Here is a 19,669-nt window from a genome sequence, read left to right as displayed (position 1 = left end):
GAAACTAATTTTCTGTTTCTGTGGCAACACACAATCACACGTGTCTGCAAACTGGCTGAACAAGCACAGATACAAACACCTGCTTTTATTTAATTTTGCAGTGAAACAATAAGCCCTCATTCATAGATAGGTACAGAATACGGATGAGGGTTGATTTCTCTCTGACATGACCGTCAACATATGATACAAAAGAGGACAATAGAGAAACAAACACAAATACCAAAACAGTGCAGTGTAATGAATGTAAAATACTGTAAACATTTCCAAGAAATTCTCAAGATGAACAAAAGATGAACATTTCAGCAATGAAGGAAGCAGCAGAACACTGAGACATGCACAATAAATGAGGAAGAAGAGTAGGGAAAATGTAGGATGAGGAATCTGAGTATTTTACAACCTGTCCTCTAAAGTTCATGTTTCACTGTACTGCACTGTGATAAGCAGTTAGATATGTGTGTAAATGTGTGTATTTCATACTACTTGTCAAATGTTAAATCTACTGTTGAAGTGTACTGTGACCAAACTACAGACTGTGTAAAAAAATAGATGACACGGTTCCACCCCTGCCAGATGTATAAAAGTGAGGCAAAAATATCTCATACTAATATTTGAATGGACATATTGGCTCCTGTATCTCAGCTGTACTAGTCTAGGTGAAGCTGTATCCTTGCTGTTTTACCCAAACTGTTTTTGTAGCTTGGCTGCTCCATCGCAATATATACAGTCTATAGACAAAACTATTTTAGTGCATTTATAGGCATGTAAGTATTATATTAAAGGTAGGGTAGGAGATTTTGAAAACTTAGTGAGAGTCCGCCAGATTTCGAAAGTAAACACACGCCCCTTTCTCTCAGATCTCACCCTGAAGCCACGCCTCCCAATCACATGGACGCGCATTACCTGAAGACGAGCTGCATCTGTGACTTCGGCCATCATGCACGTACCACGTACCCTGCGCGCAGGGTCCACCCGGAGGATTGGCTGATGTTTTTAGCATTTTATAGCTTCCACAGATGATTAATATTCTTTGTTTTAATGCTAAACTGCCGAACTAATTGGTTGCCATCGGTGTGTAAAGAGAAGTTACACTAATTTAACAAAAAGTGTATCTCTTACCCTACCTGTAATTAACTATATTAAAGTTCTGCTGTATCATTTAACATGGAGGTCTATGAGGATTGATTCACTTTTCCAACCAGCCTCAAGTAGACATTTGAGAGACTGACATTTCATTTTTTTTCTTTCTTTTTACAATGATTTTGAGGTTTCAGCTCCAGTTTGTATTAGTACTGAATCTGCCTTTTAGGTAAAGACTGAAATCTGAACATATTCTTTAACCTTTAATTGTGTGAGAATATGCAGCCAACCTCGTGAGGTCTACTTTCTGTATTTATATTATAAACAGCTGTTTCAGTGCTGCGTCAGGCTCAGTTCTCTTTCCACCAACATGTATTTTAACACAAAAATCACATGCAGCACTTCATGCTGAATGACCACTGTGATGACCACTGAGTACAGTATATACCAAGAAGATGTGTCAAAAGGCTGCTTTAATTCTGCAGCACACATCAAGTCATTTTATTGTTGACATTTGGGTTTTGTCCACCCCAGTACAGCTTGTCCTCTCCTCTCCTCCTCCTCCTCCACTGGCAGAGAAGAAGCATGCGGAAGGTCTTCTGGAAGGTTTTGTTGCAGAGAGCGTAGCACATGGGGTTGATGGTGCTGTTGACGTAGCACAGCCAGTAGCCCAGGTGCCAAAGAGATGTAGGGATGCAGTCAGCACAGAAGGTGGAGATGAGCACCATGATGTTGTATGGTGTCCACGTGAGGATGAAGGCCAACAGGATAGCGCTGAGTGTCTGGGCTGCCTTCTTCTCCTTTACCAGCACCATCCTCTTCCTCTTGGTGATTTGATTCTTCAGGACGGGGTCCATGGGTTTGGAGGGGGCAGAGGAGGGGGAGGTGTTCTTAGTGGGCTGCTCGACTTCAACCGGGCATGGTGTTGCAGTGGCTGAACTGCCATTTTTACCTTTAGAGCCAGGTTTGAACTTATAAGAGATGCACTTTTTACTGTTCTTGTTTTGAGGAGTGGAAAAATACTGATCTTCTGTGTAATCTGTCACCTGGCCGTTCTTATTACTTTGTCCAGTACCTGCCTCCCTGAAAGATCCTTGTGGGGTGTCTATTGAAACATGCTGCTCCTCTTCCTCTGATGATGTGTAGCTGTTAAAAGATGTGACCTGATCTGCCTTCACCCACGCCTCATCTGACCTGGTGGTAGTTTTAGTGGCGTTACTTTGATTAGATGAGGACCAGGAGGCCTGACTCTGGTCTCTCCTCTCCCTGGTGAAATGAAAACAAGAGTGAATGATGGTTTTCTGTGGTTTAGTGCCCTCTGGAACATTTTCTGTTGTGAGTCCCTGAAGCTCTGCCAGATCCTTTGTCCGTCTTTGCGTCTCCTTGTAGATCCTGCAGTAGAGTATAGTCATAACAGAGACTGGGATGTAGAAAGCTGCGATAGCGGTCCCGAATGTGATCACAGGCTGTGTTAAAAACTGGATTTGGCATTGGTCCATAGGCACTGTCCTTTTTCCAATAAAATACTGCCAGCACAGAATGGGTGGTGCCCAGAGGACAAAAGACACCAACCAGGCCAGGCCTATCATGATGGCAGCTCTCTTTGGAGTCCTCTTTGCCCTATAGGTCAGCGGCCTGGTGATGGAGAAATATCTGTCAAAGCTGATAACAAGTAAGTTCATAACTGATGCATTGCTGGCTACATAATCCACTGCTAGCCATAGATCACATGCAAGGTTCCCTAAAGACCAGTAACCCATTAATATATATGTGGTGTACAAGTTCATGGACAGCACTCCTATGATAAGGTCAGCGAAGGCCAAACTCAGCAGGTAGTAGTTGTTTACAGTCTTCAGTTGGCTGTTTACTTTGAAGGACAGCATCACCAGCACGTTTCCGACAATAGTGATCAAGCTGACAATGGCTGACACTGTAGCGATAGATATGACCTCCCAAAGGCTGTGAGGAGGAGCAGAGACATGGGAAGTGTTTCCAAAAGTGCTGTTTGTGGGATCCATGGTGCTGTGTGTTTCTGTCAGTGTTATGGCTTTGGCCCCATGTAGACTGAGTAGTTTTCCTAAAATAAAAGCAAAACAGCCATGAGATAAAGTTATACATGCATTTTTTAAAATTATCAACTATTTTACTTTGTTTCTGAAAGATAAACAGACCCTTCATTTCATTTACCTTTTTAATAGCTTTCAGGATCTGTCAAACTAAACAAAAACAGTGGTCATTATTATTTTTATATTTATTTTTAAATAAAAAAAGTCCCCATGTTTATTTATATTTTTTCTTGTTATGATTCATTGTATTCCTAGTAATTAAATAGTTATTTTAATAAAATATAGTTGGTCGATTCATAATGAAATTTACATTGTCTGAATTAAAATAAAAAATTTAAATAAAATATGTATAATTATAAAGTCGACAATAAAACTTAAATTGTTGGCCATTTTTTCCGGATGAATATCCTCAATATGTTGGCACAAATGAAATGTGGAACTATTAAATATAATACACTTTTCTTGTAGGACGCGATTCAGTGTAACACTCGCTCAGACCGCTTAAGCTGCGGCGTCACAAGCTAAACTGTCCGTCCATGGCTGAGAGCATGGATGGGAGACTGAGCAGAGGCAGAGAGGGTGGTGGTAAAAGGGGTGGTCGCGGTGGAAACGACAGCGGCAGCTCTGTCGGTGAATACCGGGGCCGAGGTAGAGGTGGCCACCACCGAGGTCGGGGAAAACGAGACCACTACCGCGGTCGTGGACGCGGAGGAGGCGCTCATGGAGCGGACTTCATCCAGCGGGTGAGAGAACGTGGGACGTGCTGCACGTTATCTCGCCTGCCAAACTTCACTGAACATTTTGTAAATGTTTCCTTCCCTAAAAGTTTCCTTTACTAAGTACACACACACACACTGTGAGACTGCGTTTTATGACCAAACATGGCTTTGTCTTCTTTTCGGCACAACTAGCACACATTTGGTGTCAAGCTAGTTCGTGTCAAAGTTAAGGCTCGTGCACCGAACTGTAAAACTTTGCAAAATATATTTGTATTTCAATAAAGTTATACTTTAGAGTCCCTTTATCCAACAAAACACGCTGCTTGCTTTGGAGTAGTTTTACACACTTATCGCATGTATGCACTTAAGAGACCTTGCATAGGGCTATATTAAAAAGAACGGACACTTTTTTGCCGTGTCATCATAGTAAACAGGCATTTAAACATGTGACAACACAAACTGGGCCTGCAACGCCTTTATTTCCACTGGGATGTTCAGTCAGTTAATGCCCTGCCATGCAGAATTAGAGGAGAAACAATAGGGGCTCTCTCTGTGATTGCAATCATAGAAATCTTCTTTGGTACATCAGGGATCCTTGATTGCAATCATAAAAATATCCTTTGGTTCATCCATAGCTACCATGTGGTCTTTGATCATATTGTGAAGGAAAAAAAAAGAGCATAGTTACGTTTGACTTTTTTTCTGGGGTGCACACGCAGCACATTTCCACAGCAACATTATTAAAAGGTTTGTGTAGCTGTGTTACAAAACAGGAAGAAATCTATGACTCAGACAAATGTAATTAGTTCAGTTTTGGCACAGACGTCTGTTCTTTGTCATGCTGTGGGCATGCCATTTACCTTGACCCTTTAGTCAGGCTTAGCTACCAATCATGAATACAAACTATGTGTTAACGATTACTTTGCAGTAAAAAAAGTGTTAAATCCAATTTAACACTACATGCTAATAGACCTCCAACACTCTCTTCCTGCCCTAAAAACCAGTACAATCATGACTAAAACTCAGACATGGATGTATGTATGAGAGAAACTACTGTGTAGCAGTGGTCTATTATTGTAATTATTATTTATGTATTATTGTTATAATTTCTGCTTGTTAATTCATTCTGTACCATGTTGCTCTTCAGGACCAAGATGAGGTGGACAGGTTTGAGGAGGAAGATGACAGGATGGGGGACTTTTCAAGGAGGAAGCTAGAGTCAAACTGGCACCGATACGAGGAGTCTGAGAGGGAGGAGCCAGAAGATGACACACCCACTCAGAGAGGAACTGACTACCATGTGCTGCTGGAGTCAGCAGGTAGGATCTGATCACAAAATGCTGGGAGGGGATCTTAATTTTGTTAACCAGACCTATAACAGGAGGGACATCAGTCACTTTCTGGGATTTAAAAACAGTATATATTAGCTTAAGTGAAAAAAAACTGTCAAATTCCCTGGTGGGTCCAGAGGCAGCTTTCTGAATTTGTCTCTTAATTAGTTAAAAGGAAATGTCTGCAGTCTTGAGTGACTTTAATTACTCTGAATAGACACTGCTGTCACATGGATGCATTGGAGATCTTTTGGAGATTTTTTGTCTTTGATTGCTGATTTTATCCTCAGTGGTCATTGTCTGGGCCCTGTAGGGCTGTCCACAGGGAGGATCACATATTAAAACAAAGTCTGATTAGAGCAGAATGCATTAAATATACGACAACTTCAGCACCTATGTAGGACTCACATTTTTGTATTTTATTGAATCTATAATTTCCGAATTTTAGAGGCTACTAGGTTAAAGTACAGTGTAGCTTGCGTGCATACTTTGATTAACTGTGGCTGCTGGATTTAAACAATATATTATAGCTGGGTTTTGCAGCAACAGGAGTTGATGCTGCTCAGTAAGTTGTTGTTGTGTTTCTCCCCCCATATTTATATGATAGTGAAGGGAAAAGGTATAATGTTGGTTGATATGTGATGTGGGAAAGCTAAGACTGGTCACTGTGGTCAGTTATTGACGTGTGCAGCTCAGTTCACCTTCAACTTGTTTTGTCCTTATAGCTCTATTTGTGCCATCATGTGAAAGAATTGTGCACAGCTTCCTACACCGGGGATGTTTATAGCAGAAATGTTGATAGAAATCTAACGTCACTCTGCTTCTCTTCTACTTCCAGCTAGAACTGGGCGATGATAACGACAATTATCGCGATATAAGTTTTTTCAATAACAATATGACAAAAGTTCGATAATGCTTCGATAAATGTACGTTGTGTGACGCTGCGCGTGCACATTGCATGCCGGGCTCTCGAGTGTTACATGTGGCGCTGTACCGTCACTGTGACGAGCTGTGACTGCTCGGAACCTGCAGCCACGTTACTTGTGATTTATATTGCCCCTTTGGAGTCGAACACATGTTTTACAAAGTTGCTTATGGTTTGACTTTTCAATAGATATGCATGAAGGTTATTTTTCACTTTATGTTTTTTCCTTCTCTTTCTGGCGCTAGAATTTTTATTACAGTGATATGACACCACTATAGCCTGGATATTATGAAAGCCCAGGCCGTCCTAAAAAAAGATGCATATTACCTGATTGTGCATTACAAGATGAATGTTTTATGAGCAAAAATTCACAAAGAACGCCAGGCGAGGAAAATCCCCCAAAACACCCTTAGACCAGATATTATATTGTAATATTGATTTTATGGAGATTTTATTAAGAGATATAAACCTTAGTTTTTTGAAGAATTGGTCATGTCATGTTTTGACAAATAAAGATAAGCTTAAGACAACAATTAGCATCTGGTGTCTACAAACTGTTCTCCTCTAAATGTGAAATAAATATAGTTTTTACGTATCGTGTTAACCCTCATGTGTTGTTCGGGACATTTTTGTCCTCTGAGAGAAATTTTTCTGTTTATTTTGGCCATAACTTTGTCAATATGTGGACAAATTGAATCATTTTTCCTCAATATAATTTTACATAAATTTTGTTAATATGATTTTAAAATTTTTCATAGGTCAACGGTACACTGTGGGCAAATTTTACCCCCTAATGTGTTGTTCGGGGACAAAAACGTCCCCTAACTTTAACGGTTTTAAAAATACATTAGATAAATATTTTTTTTGAAATTTTTTTGCATAGACCTTTTAATTAACTTCAGTTCTAATCAACAGTAGTGAAAATCATTTTCCCCCAAGATTTTAACCCTTTAATCACCAATTTTATAAGGGGTGGTGCTGAAGATTGAAAAAAAAAAACACAAAATGGCTCATTTTTAATAGAAAAGGTGAATGTGGACTGGATTCTTTTTAACCTTTATTACAGTCTTGGTCATGTCAAACATCAGTAAAAAAATTGACTTTATTGCATTATTAGTTTTTGCACAGCACTGGATTTTCTTTTTTTCTCCCATTTTGTCCCATAGACTTCCATTATAAACACACTTTTTTTGACTGCACAGCCATGGCACTAAATAATCATGCATTCTTGATTGTTGGTGGTTTACCCCGTTGGTAGGAGGTAACATTTGTGATTTTTACAGTTAACAACTTAATTACCATATTAACCCTTTACCTGCAGTCCTGTGCTCATGTAGTGTAGTTTCTGGCTTGTATATATTATGAAATATTATGAAATATTATGAAAGAATGAGATATTATGAAAGCCCAGGCCGTCCTAAAAAAAGATGCATATTACCTGATTGTGCATTACAAGATGAATGTTTTATGAGCAAAAATTCACAAAGAACGCCAGGCGAGGAAAATCCCCCAAAACACCCTTAGACCAGATATTATATTGTAATATTGATTTTATGGAGATTTTATTAAGAGATATAAACCTTAGTTTTTTGAAGAATTGGTCATGTCATGTTTTGACAAATAAAGATAAGCTTAAGACAACAATTAGCATCTGGTGTCTACAAACTGTTCTCCTCTAAATGTGAAATAAATATAGTTTTTACGTATCGTGTTAACCCTCATGTGTTGTTCGGGACATTTTTGTCCTCTGAGAGAAATTTTTCTGTTTATTTTGGCCATAACTTTGTCAATATGTGGACAAATTGAATCATTTTTCCTCAATATAATTTTACATAAATTTTGTTAATATGATTTTAAAATTTTTCATAGGTCAACGGTACACTGTGGGCAAATTTTACCCCCTAATGTGTTGTTCGGGGACAAAAACGTCCCCTAACTTTAACGGTTTTAAAAATACATTAGATAAATATTTTTTTGAAATTTTTTTGCATAGACCTTTTAATTAACTTCAGTTCTAATCAACAGTAGTGAAAATCATTTTCCCCCAAGATTTTAACCCTTTAATCACCAATTTTATAAGGGGTGGTGCTGAAGATTGAAAAAAAAAAAACACAAAATGGCTCATTTTTAATAGAAAAGGTGAATGTGGACTGGATTCTTTTTAACCTTTATTACAGTCTTGGTCATGTCAAACATCAGTAAAAAAATTGACTTTATTGCATTATTAGTTTTTGCACAGCACTGGATTTTCTTTTTTTCTCCCATTTTGTCCCATAGACTTCCATTATAAACACACTTTTTTTGACTGCACAGCCATGGCACTAAATAATCATGCATTCTTGATTGTTGGTGGTTTACCCCGTTGGTAGGAGTGTAGTTAGTGTAGTGTAGTTTCTGGCTTGTATATGGAGTTATAGGGAGTATTTTAGCACATAAATGTGTGTCTACACACTGTGTGTGTATGTTAGAGAGGAAGAGAGCCATTTGCACACTGTCAGGGAAGGAAAGTCAGGAAAATAAAGTTACTAAGTAAGTGAAGTGTACCTAATTCAGACGTACAACGGCGATGCATAAGCATGTAAAATGAAAACATCCAGGAGTTCTGGCGTCTGAAGTTGTGGATGGGTAAAATAGCTGTTTTTTTTTTTTTTTAGCTTTCGGAAAACACGTCCTCCAGTAGAGTGACTTTACTTTTAGGTTAGTGTCTCAGTTGAGATCACTGAATTAGTCTAAGTGAAGTCTAAGTGCCCCTTTTCCATGGTGTGTTGCGCTCCACACGACCATACGTACATGTGCATGTTACTAACTAGACACCATAGATAGATAACTTGATAACATAATAAATAATCATTGACTAACCAAATCTAATCTACAGTTTAGTCCCCTACTAAAATTAGTATTAAAAGTAGTTTAGTAAAGTAAAGTAAAGTAAATTTGTTGCAGCCCTAAAAGTAAGTGCCGGGCCCTTTGATGCTGAGAGGTTCAGACTAAACAAAACAAAAACACTAGTGGACTTGCATGCATCCTCCTGGTCATTTAATGGTGACAAGAGCAGCAAGCAGCATGAAGAGAGGATTCAACTGTGCATGAGTGAAGGATTCACTTGTGAACGAATGAAGGATTCGCTTGTGAACAAGTGACGGATCTACTTGTGCAGCCTTCACAGCTTCACAGCCTGGCCCTTCATAGAGCCAGGCTGCACAATCATTTCCATTGTGCACAAGTGAATCCTCTCTTCATGTTGCTTTCTGCTCTTCTCACCATCAAATGACCACAAGGTCACATGTAAGACCACTTGCCTTTTTGTTTTGTTTAGTCTGCACTTGTAGACATCAAAGGGCCACACATGCATAGCAACACTTTCTTTGTTTTTGTTTACTATGAAGACTCTGTGGTTGTGTGTACTCACAGACAACAAGATCAGTGTGCAAATGGCTCTCTTCCTCTCTAACATACACACACAGTGTGTAGACACACAATTATGTGCTAAAATACTCCCTATAACTCCATATACAAGCCAGAAACTACAGTACATGAGCACAGGCCTGCAGGTAAAGGGTTAATATGGTAATTAAGTTGTTAACTGTAAAAATCACACATTTTACCTCCTACCAACAGGGTAAACCACCAACAATCAAGAATGCATGATTATGTAGTGCCATGGCTGTGCAGTCAAAAAAAGTGTGTAAGTCTATGGGACAAAATGGGAGAAAAAAAGAAAATCCAGTGCTGTGCAAAAACTAATAATGCAATAAAGTCAATTTTTTTACTGATGTTTGACATGACCAAGACTGTAATAAAGGTTCAAAAGAATCCAGTCCACATTCACCTTTTCTATTAAAAATGAGCCATTTTGTGTGTTTTTTTTTTCAATTTTCAGCACCACCCCTTATAAAATTGGTGATTAAAGGGTTAAAATCCTTGGGGAAAATGATTTTTCACTACTGTTGATTAGAACTGAAATTAATTAAAAGGTCTATGCAAAAAAATTTCAAAAAAATATTTATCTAATATATTTTTAAAACCATTAAAGTTAGGGGACGTTTTTGTCCCCGAACAACAAATTAGGAAGAAAAAAAGAAAATCCAGTGCTGTGAAAAAAATAATAATGCAATAAAGTCAAATTTTTTACTGATGTTTGACATGACCAAGACTGTAATAAAGGTTAAAAAGAATCCAGTCCACATTCACCTTTTCTATTAAAAATGAGCCATTTTGTGTGGTTTTTTTTTCAATCTTCAGCACCACCCCTTATAAAATTGGTGATTAAAGGGTTAAAACCTTGGGGGAAAATGATTTTTTCACTACTGTTGATTAGAACTGAAGTTAATTAAAAGGTCTATGCAAAAAAATTTCAAAAAAATATTTATCTAATATATTTTTTAAACCGTTAAAGTTAGGGGACGTTTTTGTCCCCGAACAACACATTAGGGTAGTGTTTGCGAACAATGCATGAGGGTTAATTATCGCCCAGCCCTACTTCCAGCCTCTTATCAGCATAATAACTCTCATAACAGTATAACATCATGTTGTACTCTCACTGAATAAACATTAGGATTTGGTGTGGAAGTCTATAAATGTTATCAAGCATGAGAACATTGGAATTTCATACAGCAGTGGGATATGATGGGAGTATTAGGATACCATTATTCAGTATCATGTAACACCAACACACTGCCCTTGGTTCAATTAGCAGAAGTGCTGCTCAGTTGCCCTGTTTCTTTTGTTTTACAACAGTGTAAATGAACTGGGAAGCATTTAAATGATGTATCACCTCCTCTCACAGGTGCTGAGTTTCTGACAATAAGAGTGTCAGGTTTATTGTAATCAGTTGTCAGATTGCAACAAGTTATATAATTATATAGTCAGACATCTACTTGAAGTGAGAACTTTTTTTTAATTAACCAAAGGTTCCTTAAGGGACCTTTGCAAGGTGGCCACTTAGAAACAAGACATATTCAGCTGTCAGTTATCAGTTGGTTACATTATCAACTGAACAAAACATTAGCTACCGAACAATGTTTTTCTGGAGGTGATCGTGGAAGTAGCTACTTACTTCTATACTATCCCTACTACTACTTACACATGTGTAGCAGCATTGCATTTATTTTTGTATTAATAATTGCGTAATGAGCATTAACCTTTGCATTTAGTTGAATAAATAGCATGTTTTTCAGTATAGTATTCATCTTTATTAGTAAGCGCATGCCTAAATTAACATCAAGCAAAACTTGAGCTGATATGAGTCAGGATGGATCAATAAAGTCAGTATTTAAATGTGGTTTATTTGGTGGATGAAATAAAATGCTTTAAACACTACACTAAACACTAAAACAAGTTTTTGTTGGTGAATACACAATAATACTAATATTCTGACTTAAACACACACTGAAAACTGTGTGCTGTAGTTCAGTCTTGCAGACTTTGTGGTACCTCTTAGTTGTGTGTATGCCGTGTAACTCACTGCTGCAGCTTCACTGCTTAATGCGTGCATGATAACAGTACTGCTCACATAGTCATGCACACACACAACAAACAACAGAAAGGTTGATAATATTGGACCTACATCATGTAGTACTGGTCTGAAGTTGCAAAGTTGTGGTAACTATTATGCTGTGGTAGCAAATAAAAGGTGGTTGTAACATAATAACACTGACACATTTATTACTAAGCAGAAAGACTGGGTACAGCACGTTATTCATATTCATCAGATGTGTTTGTCCAGGTGAGCTTGCCTGTGATTCAGGAGGAAGTCGTGATGCTGTTTTTAACTCAGGTTGAGTGTTTTGAACTGTTTTTGTGGAACTGTGTGTTTTTTTTCCTCACGCTATCAGAAATTTTGGAGAGCGCTGCATCGGTGTGTCGCTGTCTCTCCTTCTCTTGTAGTGCAAATGCCAAAGGTGCTCTTGTGAGTTGTTTGACTCCCCATCTCTCGTCTCTGTGTTTTGCCCACATTGGCAGATTAGTCACACCGTACAGTGAGAGGCTGCCGCTCTCTAGAGGACACTTAATTGTATGTGGGAGGCGATGCTTTAAAGAGCCGTTTTTCTGGCCAATTAAGGTAGCCATGAAATCAGGAATTTACCACAGAATCCTCCCTCTTCCTGACGTTATTACTTCTTCTTGTTGAGCTTCGATTGGCACTACCTATGTAACCAAGGTGCTGAAGTATAGAAGAATTTTGTTTGTTTATATTGGCAGGATTAGAATGAATGTACAGGTCAGAAGTATTTGATGTATTTCAGAAGAGAAATGGCCCACAGCAGTGTTCTTCAACCTTTTGGAATGTATCTGCAATTCTTCTGAGATTCAAAATGCCACGGCAGAGAGGTCGGAAGCAGAGCTTTACCTACAGCGTGGTGGAGGCGTTAGACAGGAATGCAATTATGAGTGGATTTTTCTTTTTTTAATCAATGAGGTACACTGTTTTCATCTGTAAGCTGCAATGATTGTCTGTCATAACAGGACATTTTATCAGATAATATTTGAGCTATCAGAGCTAAGCACATTGGAACAGGCCAAAACAAAACTGTATAAATAAATATGTGAGTGGGAGGCAGTTGTTGTTCTGCCTGGCATTTAGGAGAAAAAAAGAGAGGTTCTGATCAAGACACGAAACAATCAGCACCTTCTTAAATATATGAATTTGTTGTTTTTTTGCAGGATATGTATTTCAACAGTTTCAGGAAGTGTCGATGAAGATTCTCAATCATCCAGATCATTTTCTTTCAGAAGGCTGAAGCGAGGCAACTTGTAGAGTTTTCTTCATCAGAACTGATGAAGCTGCTTTGATTAGCAGCAAAAGAAAACTCTACAAGTCCAGCTGCCTTACTTCAACCTTCTGAAGTTACAGGAAATCTGAAAATGTCAGCCTGCACTGTGGAAAACTGTGTTTGTCTTTTCTGATTTCATTCCCAACCAGTGATTATGATTTTGTCTGAAAAAGGTAACCAGGTGTGTCTCAGATGAAGAAAGGCCTAGGCGATGAGCTCTGACATGTGATTGTGATGTCAACTATTGTGTGTCAGCTGAGCAGCAATTGGTCCAAAATGTGTTGGGCTGCAATCCACCATAAAAGAAATCATATCTCTGCTGCACAGCAGGATAGCGGCTGTTGTTTTTTTTAAACTAAACTGCAGTTTTTGGAAATGAAAGTAGGCGGAAGGAAGTTATGAAAGGAAGACAGAAATGGTCTGAAGCTCTTCTTCCTGTCCTGAGTGGTGTACAAGCACCTGTCAGAAACGTCACCATCACTGCTGTGAGAGAGGAAGTTGCCCTTTTAAGCTGAGGCTCACAAGGGCTCAGCTTAAACAGTCACAACATGATATGTACGGGTATTAAACTATGTAAGGGGTAAGAAAGGTGAGAAAACTGTTTGGAAAGAGACATGCTGGCCTAGCTGTGAAGGCTACAGTGGGAGAAAGTGGAAGCATATTTGTTGTGTAAGGTGGCAGGGACAGCACAAGTCATAGGCGACGTTCAGACTGCAGGTCTTAATGCTCAATCCGGTTTTTTTGGTAAAATCCAATTTTTTGGTGTTAACAAAATAATATGTGACTGCTACCACTCTCCTGTGTGAACAGACTGCGGCCCTGAAGTGACCCGCATGCGCAGAAGAGGACACAACGTCACACAATGTGTGCTTGTGTGGCTTTGTGAGTGGGTGCGGAGTGGTGGTATAGTGATGTGACTGCTTTTAGCGACACCTCATCTGTGAGCAAGCACGTTGGAGTTGGGCTGTACTTCCTGGGAACAGGCACTTGTTGCTAACAACACCGCTTGTCTGCCCGCTCCTGTGTCGCAGAATTGTGATGTCTGTTGGCTTTCACTGATGCAAAAGTCGGATATATGCTGCATAGCCGTTCAGACTGAGGTCGCATTGCAAAAAATCGGATACATATCTGATTTAGGACCACATATGAAAGTGGCCTGGGTCAGATAGAAAAAAATCAGAATTGAGCTGTTCAGACAGGTCACATATGGGCAAAAAAAATCGGATTTGGGTCACTTTAGCCTGCAGTCTGAACGTAGCCTTAGAGCTGTGAGGTAAAGTCTTTGTGTAGTCATTCTTGTTACTCAAGGCTGAGGTCATTCTCATTTATACATGTCTGTTTTCAATCTCCTTCTTGCTAGGCCATTATGAATATGTGTCCCAGACACATATTGTGACTATAGGACTTGTTAGTGTGTGCTGACTCACACTTTATTCTCTTCTGGTCAACTTCATGCAGAGCTTCATGCAAATCAGACGTGTGCTGGCTACTGAAGAGTCAGTTTTTTGTTGGTGGGTGTACCTAAATGTCCGTGCTGTTGTTTACAATGCAAATACCCAAACCCTTCGATGTATATACAATGAAAGCATTGGATTATTCATATAATTCACATTTTATAGCAATTAATTCCAAAATGAGAACATTGAATGCGATGTTCAAAATTACATGTAATTACATGTAATAATATTTGTAATATTTCTCTGTCTTGCACAGTTTTGCTTTGGTTTATAGCAAAGGTGGCAAAAGTCTCTCCTGTCAAGGCCAAATCTGTGTCTGGATGGATGACCGTGGACCAAAAATACATTCTTAAAAAATAAGAAATTCTTTCTCTAGCTTCACCTGATGTAAAAATCCAGGTTTTGTTTCTCTGTGTAAAAAATATTTCCTTTCAACATGAGAAATAATAGACTTCCCAAAGATGAGGAGAATAAGCCTGAGCCTCTCCAAAGCAAACATCTGAGCCATCCTGCACTATGTTAATGCTGTGCTCCATACGTCCCTCTGGTTTCAGATGTTCCAGTGCATAGTCTGTCACTGGTGTTTATATACTCTTCATTTATATCACTTCAGGCTGTTTAGATTTCATAGTGCCTTTTTTCCATTTAATGTATCCAAATGCATTTTTGCTGCAGTGACTCACTTTTCCCACAAACATCCTTAAAGTTTCACCTGATCTCTGCTGGGAAACTGAACGCAGCATTAATAGAGACTTGTTGATTAGGTGAATTCCCTTTGCCAGCTTGTCTAAAAATAATAATAAATAATAATTAGGTTGACTGTGTGTTTGCAGAAGCTGTATTGAAAGCTGTACTGTACTCTGTGTGATGGGGAGATATTATGCAAACAGTGTTTGATTTAAAATGAAGGTCTTGTTGATTTATGTTGTTTGTGGCCTCATGGATGACGATAATGTAGCCTCAGCACTTGTCCAAACATTGTGCAAGGGCTGAACGTTTTTAAGAATAAATTGAATTTTTCTGACAAATATTGCGATTTCAATTTCCTCCACGATTTTTTTCAAATCAAGTTATAGTGCACATGAGCATTTGCAAAGATCACAGAAACTTACATCATACCTAGGGGTGGGCGATATGGCAAAAATGTTATATCACGAATCTTTAATGATAAAATCACAATCACGATTTTATCAAGATTTGTTTTTACATTGACACTAATTTGCATGTTTCTGTGTAAATGACTTCAGGTAGCCTACCCTATCAGTAGATCTAAAAGTAAACTCTGATAACGTGCACTCAGTATTAGTTTTCAATAAACATGAAAATTTAAATAACAATTACAGAACGAAATTAAGTTTTATTTCAAATAGGTTAAAAAGAAGACTAATGTAATTCTGTTAAGTTTTATTCAACAGTCATTTAAACAGACTGAAGTGAGGTTACACAATAAATACAGTATTGAGACTTAAGTAACTCTTAAAGTTCAATGTGATTTAGAACAAATGATCAAACTTTAATGGGAATCATAACTAAGGAAAAACGGAGCTGCTGCTGTCACCTCTGTTACTAGAGTCTTCATATGGAGCATCTTCATCAAATGCCTGCGTTATTGTTTTGGTGACGTCATTAGCTGTTGCCTCTGTCTGCATCTGATGTACACATGGGGCCCTCCCACTGCACACACACACACACACACAGGTGTAGAAGAGCTGCTGACGGCACAACAGCAGCGAACCTGAATATAACAAGCTGGTACTGTTCAGAGAAGTGGGTGCGTATGTGCTCGTAGCATTATAATACATTCGTATACACGCGGCCCTTCCAATGCGACACACATTGAGCGCACACACACAGACACAGGCTTAGAAGACGCGCCACTGCTGCCAGCAAAAACAGTACCGAACATAAAGGTGGAGTTTGTTTTAGGGACCAGTTCCTCTGTTTTCTTTTCGTTTTCAGCCGTAGCATTTCACAAAACAAAACCTGATTCAGTTAGGAGCAGTGCAAAAACCGTGGCTTTGACAATCTTAAAATCGCGTTGTCTGAGATCGCAATTTTCGGTCTAAAACGATAGATCGTTCATGTGCTTTAATTGACCGATTACACCTGTGTGTCAGGTGGCAGCAGACGCTCTCCACGTCAATGGCTTCCAGACTGAGGTAAGTTTTGAAGGATGGAGATTTATTGGTGCTTTTGTGACGCTAGAAAAATTTAGAGACCACGGATTCTGAGACTGCCTTTGTGCAGAGATTACCTTGAGAACCTTGCCTCAATAAATTAATTACTGTTGCTTCCTTTTTTTCTGGGTTCATCTTAGTCCTTACATTGTTGAGGGCTGATTGTGCTGTTGCTAAGGGCAATGCACACATGCGTGCAATTCCCTTATTCTTTTGTGCCCATGTGCCTGTATAACAACAGGGGAAATTGCCAGCCAGTTATTCACATCCTAACACGGTCATCTATCTGTACACATTAACACAAGGATCAATCCTACTCCCCCGCAGCCGTAGTTTACCAAGACCACTAATGGGCACCTATCAAGGCTCAATCATAATGAGACAAAAGGAAATCACATTAGGGCTTCAGTGATTCGGGTAACTAGATTGACAAACACAAGGACGTTTTTCTAACTGAGATGAATAGTCCCAATCATGCCATTAATTTATATGTTCCGGTGTCATTACGGATACTTGATCAGCAGCGTATACTGGAGGAGGAGACTGGCGTCAAAGCAGAGGAATGAGGCCAATCATATAACGTCTGATGGGCTAAATAGGAAACAAAGCATTACAGGTGCTTAGGTTGGTTACCCTGCATCTGTTGATTAAGATGGAGTCAGCAGAGGACGGCGTGAGGCTAAATAAAGCCGCAGGTGGATCATGGACACTTCACTGTTATCATCCCACTGAACAATCTGCCCACTTCCATCCTTACGTACCTGAGCCATAATAATCAGTGTGAGAATACAAAGGCTGTTATGGATGTATTGGTGCAAAAATCCAAATTTCAGTTTGTGGCAAATACTCCTATTTCAGGTTGGTGTTTTTTTTTTTCAGGAAAACCATGCTAGCTTAATTGTTATTTTCACCATTAAATAATTCATTGTCTGAGGATGATGTCTCCAAATGCCTGATTCATCAGATACACTGTCAAAATCCCAATTACATTTGTATTGTGTGGGAGTCGCACCAATTATTCAAATAGTCAGTGGGAAGATAATTACTTTGGCATGTCTTTTATCATGCAAAATATCTGACGGTCTTAGTTCCTGGTGTGAGAATTTGCTGCTTATTTTGATCTTACATTGTCCTGAAAATGAAGACTTTAATGTTTTATTTGGAAATCAAGACAAACGTTTGGTCATCTTGTGCTTCAGTGTTGTTTGGTGTTATTTAGACTTATAATAACTTTTATATTAATTAAAGAAAATTATATTTTTTGTCACAGCAGCTGCATGAATTTTTAAATCTGAATATTTAACCAGCTAATACTGTTTTTAGTAGTTCGGTAATTTAGTTCTTGCAGCCATCAGACTGTTGTTCAGTTTAGGATCTGTTTTTAGTGCAAAGTGTGCAGCAGAGCCCTGAGTCTTAACTGCAAAAGCTGTGCTAAAAACTAATGAACCCCATCCATGATTCATTTGTTTCTTTTTTGCTCAGGCTACATTTACTATTCAGTAATAAAAATTTGATCATGTTCTTTGAAAAACCATCTTTGAACGATTGTTTTACTAAAAAGTACGTTGACAGGTGCCCCTGTGATCTCTTTAATTTTCTGCCATAACAGCCACATCAAACAGAATACATACTCACCCTGTGTGGCTCTGACAAATCACGGCACTCCAACTTTAAACGGGCGTTTTGCCAAGGCTTTGATACACAGTTTTTCCTTTTACTCCTTCTGGCAGACTTTCTTCTCTCGTCTCCGTCAGTCCGTTTCCCTCCTCACAGCGTTTGACTCTCACCTTCCCTGGCTGGCTCTCTTACCCCCCCCCTTGTTCCCTCTTGACGACTTGTTTCCTCTGTGCTGTTCCTCGTCTCTCCAACGAGGTGAAAAACACACTTGTCAAATACAGGTAGGTCATCACACCGTCTCTCATCCTCACCAGTTGCTAAGTACAGGGCACTCTGATGCAAACAAGTTTGTCAGCATCGTCACGTCGCATACTGTAGCTCCCAAATGGTCCAGCTTCTTTTCTGAGACAGGATGGTAAATGCAACAGCTGTTCAGCGTCAGCGTTCATGTGACAGAGCAGCCGAGGTGCCTTGATGGTTCAGACCTTTTTCACAGAAGTGTGGGTTACACGAAAGAGCTCTCATTCATAGCAGCAACAATCAACGAGGATCTCACCAGAGCTTTTTCTTTGTCAGTGGATCTTCTAAAACATCAAGGACAAGAGAGCAGGAAAAAAAACTCAGTTATTCAATTTCTGCAAAGTTTAAGCAACTCCGCTGGCATGAAAAGCTTCATTGATCCTGAAAGCTGTACAGATGAGGCTGCGCAGACTTTTTGTCTTCTATTGCTGAAAAAGCTGCTAGGATGCGCTCTGCCTTACAAACACCCAGCTTGAGCTGTAAGCCACATAGGTGGAAGCCTCGTGCTGTATCGGTGGACGAGGTGAGGAGGTGGAAGAGGTGGAGGAATAGGATGAAACAGAGGGGGAGGAGGAGGAGTCGGAGTCGGAGGAGTAGGAGGAGCCGATGTGGGTGTCAGCTGCCGTTCAGGAGGAGCTGAATGATTGCCAGTGCAGCAGAGCTTTATGTCTTCATCAGAGAGCAAATGCATTCACACAGCTGCCAGTTCCTCAAACAGGCATACACTCTCTGCTTCACAGTGCCTTCGGCTGTAATCCCAAATGTGTTTTTTTCCATGAAATCTCTTCAACAGCAGAGCAAGTCCCTGTTAATGCAGTCAGCGGAGATCTGAGAAGTTCTTACCAGGAAATCTCAACTGCTTCTATCAGGCTGTGCTGCCGTGTGCTTTTTGTGTGTTTTGGGTATGACCTTCCCTGTGCAGATAAGCCTAGTGCTGGAGTTACAAATAGAAGGAGGTGGATTTTTGAGGTGATAAATGGGCCTACTGAGTGCCTGAAATGTAAATTCATTCAGCGAAGAGCAGACAGGAAGAGCAGTGAATGAGAGGATTTCGGTAGTGTACACACATAGAAGATACTGGATTTTTGAGCTATTAGGTGTCATTTGAAATTATGTAACATAAACCTATCTGGTCTCAGACTTAAAAGCTGTAAGCTGTAAGGTGCCAAAAAGTCTTTAAATGACCATCTCAGGCTGACCCCTCAAACCCGTACCCTCGTTTACAAC

The 19,669-nt window shown here is 39.4% G+C and overlaps 2 protein-coding genes across 2 annotated transcripts in view; one reads left to right on the top strand and one right to left on the bottom strand.

Moving 5' to 3' along the window:
• Nucleotides 1-1,063: 1,063 nt before the first annotated feature.
• On the bottom strand, nucleotides 1,064-18,943 carry chrm5b (cholinergic receptor, muscarinic 5b). The gene is made up of 2 exons (XM_028397076.1): nucleotides 18,161-18,943; nucleotides 1,064-3,154 (listed from the first exon to the last, which is right to left on the bottom strand). Exon 2 carries the CDS (start codon nucleotides 3,093-3,095, stop codon nucleotides 1,569-1,571), a length of 1,527 nt encoding a protein of 508 aa, XP_028252877.1. The 5' UTR covers nucleotides 3,096-3,154; nucleotides 18,161-18,943; the 3' UTR covers nucleotides 1,064-1,568.
• The window catches only part of aven (apoptosis, caspase activation inhibitor), a 29,773-nt gene continuing 13,748 nt past the window's right edge, over nucleotides 3,645-19,669 (top strand). Inside the window, exons 1-2 of the mRNA XM_028397078.1 lie at nucleotides 3,645-3,886; nucleotides 5,010-5,181. Coding sequence (XP_028252879.1) covers nucleotides 3,680-3,886; nucleotides 5,010-5,181 — 379 coding nt within the window. The 5' untranslated portion in view covers nucleotides 3,645-3,679. The remainder of the gene's footprint in view (nucleotides 3,887-5,009; nucleotides 5,182-19,669) is intronic.

The sequence above is a fragment of the Parambassis ranga genome, chromosome 24 (genome assembly GCF_900634625.1).
Source record: "Parambassis ranga chromosome 24, fParRan2.1, whole genome shotgun sequence".
NCBI lineage: Eukaryota > Metazoa > Chordata > Actinopteri > Ambassidae > Parambassis > Parambassis ranga.
This window is presented reverse-complemented; position numbering and strand designations above follow the sequence as displayed.

What these genes read in the sequence shown, in the direction of transcription:
- chrm5b (XM_028397076.1), bottom strand. Translation starts at nt 3,095, where the DNA reads ATGGATCCCACAAACAGCACTTTTGGAAACACTTCCCATGTCTCTGCT.